Source organism: Dermacentor andersoni, chromosome 5, assembly GCF_023375885.2.
Source record: "Dermacentor andersoni chromosome 5, qqDerAnde1_hic_scaffold, whole genome shotgun sequence".
In the NCBI taxonomy this organism is placed as follows: Eukaryota; Metazoa; Arthropoda; class Arachnida; order Ixodida; family Ixodidae; genus Dermacentor; species Dermacentor andersoni.
Genome location: NC_092818.1, coordinates 176,104,948 through 176,108,324, shown reverse-complemented (window position 1 = coordinate 176,108,324; position 3,377 = coordinate 176,104,948). Strand labels below are relative to the sequence as shown.

General features: G+C 43.8%; 1 protein-coding gene across 2 annotated transcripts in view; it reads left to right on the top strand.

The window, feature by feature from the left end:
• Positions 1–893: 893 nt before the first annotated feature.
• The window catches only part of LOC129385158 (uncharacterized), a 65,361-nt gene continuing 62,877 nt past the window's right edge, over positions 894–3,377 (top strand). For both annotated transcript variants that reach the window (XR_008612742.2, XM_072288463.1), the window contains exon 1: positions 894–1,181. Coding sequence is in view for 1 of the 2 variants with exons in the window: in XM_072288463.1 (XP_072144564.1) it covers positions 1,068–1,181 (114 nt within the window). In the remaining variant the exon portion in view is untranslated. The remainder of the gene's footprint in view (positions 1,182–3,377) is intronic.

The following is a 3,377-nucleotide window of genomic DNA, read 5'->3' as shown; positions in this document are numbered from 1 at the left end:
CTCTCTGATTGGCTGTGGCGAGCTCACGTGCCTTGAAATTTGTGCCGGGAAAGGGAAGTTTTGCGAAATGTCATTTTGCGTTTTCATCAAGATGACGAAACGTGACGTGGAGCTGCAAATTTTATGGACTAATACATTTTTTTGGTCCTTGGCAGATATATTGTGATGTTAGCGCTTCAAAAAGAATGTGAGCGGTAGCGTGCAGAAGCCAGTGCAATGCATCAGCAATTGCGCGAATATGTGGTGGCGATCCAAGATGTGCGCCATGCCAGCTTGCTGATTGGCTGAAGGAATATCTCGTGAGGAGCGTCACAGGAAGGGCTGTTTCGTAAACGTCATTTTGACGATGGGTGACGTTGCGCTGGGCCGCCATTGCTGAGATTTTCCGCCATAATTTTTGCTGCGACAAGCCGCGCGAATTATGCTAATGAGCAGCCATATGCAATGGCAGCCTAGAGGAATGCGTATCGCCACATTTTCTCCGTCGTTTGGCACCACGAAAATCTTTTGTTCATAACGCGTGCTCATAGTATTTGCATCGCTCTCGGGTGGTGTTGACATTTGTGTTTGGGGCCATCATGTTTTAAAAGAACGCGTTTATACGAAATAATATTGGTTGAACATACCAAACTTTCGGCAATGTTGTCCACTTTTCACTGCTGCATTTGTATTGTAATCAAGATTAATGCCTTTTTGCACAATCAAAAGTTATGACAACGGCGTCTTTCTAATTTATAAAAAGAAATGTACGCAAGGCGGCGCCTTGAAGTTTCCTCCCTCGGTGCGAGTAACCAGCGAAATGAACAAGAGATGGCAGCGCCGGCGCTTGCGTCGCGCTAGTGGATATCTCTGGCGCGCGCAACGCTATCGGCCGCCTTTCGAAACCTCCAATCGAGGTAGTTTTGTTGACAACATTCGGCAAAGACGACGGCTCTAGGTCACCTTTCTCTTGCACCGCGTATTTGTTGGCGTCCGTTGGCCAGTATGTGTCTGGGTGGTAAACATGCAATGACAAAAATGGCGATGTCTGAACCTATGAAGCTTAAGCCTGGAGTGAATTCAATGGCATGCACTCGTGGCTGTTCTCGTGGTTTTCTGAAAAACAAGGCTTAACCCGGAAAGAGTCAGCATCCGCGATGTCGTTGTTCTTCACGGAGGCAGTTTTCTGCAGGACGTCAGCGGTAAGAATTATTTTACCTGAAAGAGAATCCGGTCCCGGATTCTCTTTCTGACTTCTCTCGTTGTCCTGATAATGATGTCTACGATAGCATACGGGGCCGCTGGCAGAAGAGGAAGAAAGACCAGGCAGCAATGTTTTCCGGAGCACGTTGGTGCGGTCGCGCAGTTGTGCGCTGTGCCCAGTGTACGGAAACATAAGCTAAACAACAGTCTACTATGAGAAATACTTTGCTCTAATAAGTGTCGCATAGCCCTGCTGCAGCAGTTCTGCCGTACGTGGCTTATGCTGCACAAAATGAGATCAATCTGGATCTCAAAAAACAGCGTGAGAGAAAATCCGCTGCCAAAAGAAAGCTCCAGAAGCTTGAAAATTAAGCAAAATATTTGTACCGATATTTCCTTTTTGTAATACCGACAGCTCCTAGGGCAATCTCCTGATTAGCATATACGCGCAGGAAATATTTCGGCCTATTTCAATATTTGCATAAACATTATGCAACCTATTCTTTGTACATAGTGATTGCTCCCACACTTGCACCCTCCTCTTCAAAGATTATTACATAGCTACCATATATGGATCCTGGGATGCTAGAATCTTCTTGAGCTTAGAACAGTAAATTTGTGCAAGTACTAATGTTGATCGGCACTCTTCAGTGGTTTTATTAATATGGCAAAAGTGGTTGGGGGGTCCTTTCGGCAAAGTCACCAATAATCTTAATAAGCTTAGAAAGCTTGCTGTGGCAGAAATGAGTGTTCTAGAAAGGTTCAAATGCTTTCGCCTCCTTATTGTGTCGACAGCGATATTCTCATGACGGATGACCTCCAGTCACTGATGAAACTAGTAACATAGCTCTAACACCTGTCCTACGCTTCAAACAAGTTGCATGAAACTGAGCCTATAGGCTGTGTTACAGAAAGTGCATGACGTACATTCAGACCTACTAGAGGAAGGTATTGAAAATCATTCGAAACATAATTGTTCTGATAAGGTTGCCCTGATGCATTGAATGCAGCCGAATTGCATTGCTTTTAAAAAATGTTTCTCCATGTCCCGAAGCTGCACGTGCAATAATACCTTTGTGCATCACTATTTCCTTGTCGCATCTCTACTGACGGTCAACCGCCGACACACTGATGCTTCTCCTGCATTTACTGTCTCTCACAAAAAAAAAAAAAAAAACTTAGCGCTAGTGGTTATTTTCTTGAAACTGTGCCATTTATGCCTAGATGACGATAGAACAAAGCGCATTGCAAATATTATGAAACATCTGCCATATGCTCGGGAGAAATCTTGTATTGATACCTTTTTCGCAATGTTACAGACCTGAATGAAGCGCTAGTGGTGTTACATATTGTATTGCGAAACAAAAGCACATAATAAAAAAGACTAGACATTTTCAATATAATTTGCTGGGTATACATCGGTGCATTAGCACAAGGAGAACTACGCAGAAAATTGATTCGGTACAGCATCTTATTTGGACTAGCGAGTATACCCGTTGTATGGAATAAAAAAAGAAGTTTTTGGTACTGGTATGCGAAAAATGTGGATATGCTGCTCTTCATAATCTTTTTACTATCCACAAATAACTGTTGCGACAAAAATTACTTTTGGTAGAGTTGAGTAGTCCACATCAAACAAACATGGCATCTGTAGCAATTTTCTGTCTATGAGAAATTGTAGGAAGCTCTTACGTATGTATGATCGTAGTACTGAACGCGCCCATTTGTACTCACTATTGAGATACTCAGCTCTGCATTATTGTATTGTGTATTGAATGTCTTGCCATGCGATAGGTTGCTAATAAAAACAGTGAATAAACCGCATTTTTCTGCCTGCTTATCCCCGTTTACCAGGGGGGCATATCAGCTGAGCTAGCCGTGCCACACCTGCGACGGTTGCTGTGAATCCCGTCGACACGTCACACACGCGCTGCCTTTCGCCGTCTCCCATCAGCGTGGCAGTCGTGCAACACTTCGTTCCGTTTACGACGGGCCGCACGAGACATATCGTTCGCGCCAGTGGATATATATTGCGAAGATAAAACACTAGAGATTAGCCTAACTTTGGCTTTATGGATCATCGTTATTGGCGGTGGCGTTCTTTTTCTTCTTCTTGTTGTTGCACTAACAACATATGGTCGGTAGGTGATAAGCAACCTATTGAAGTCGTATCAAAGATTAAGGGTAACTACCCC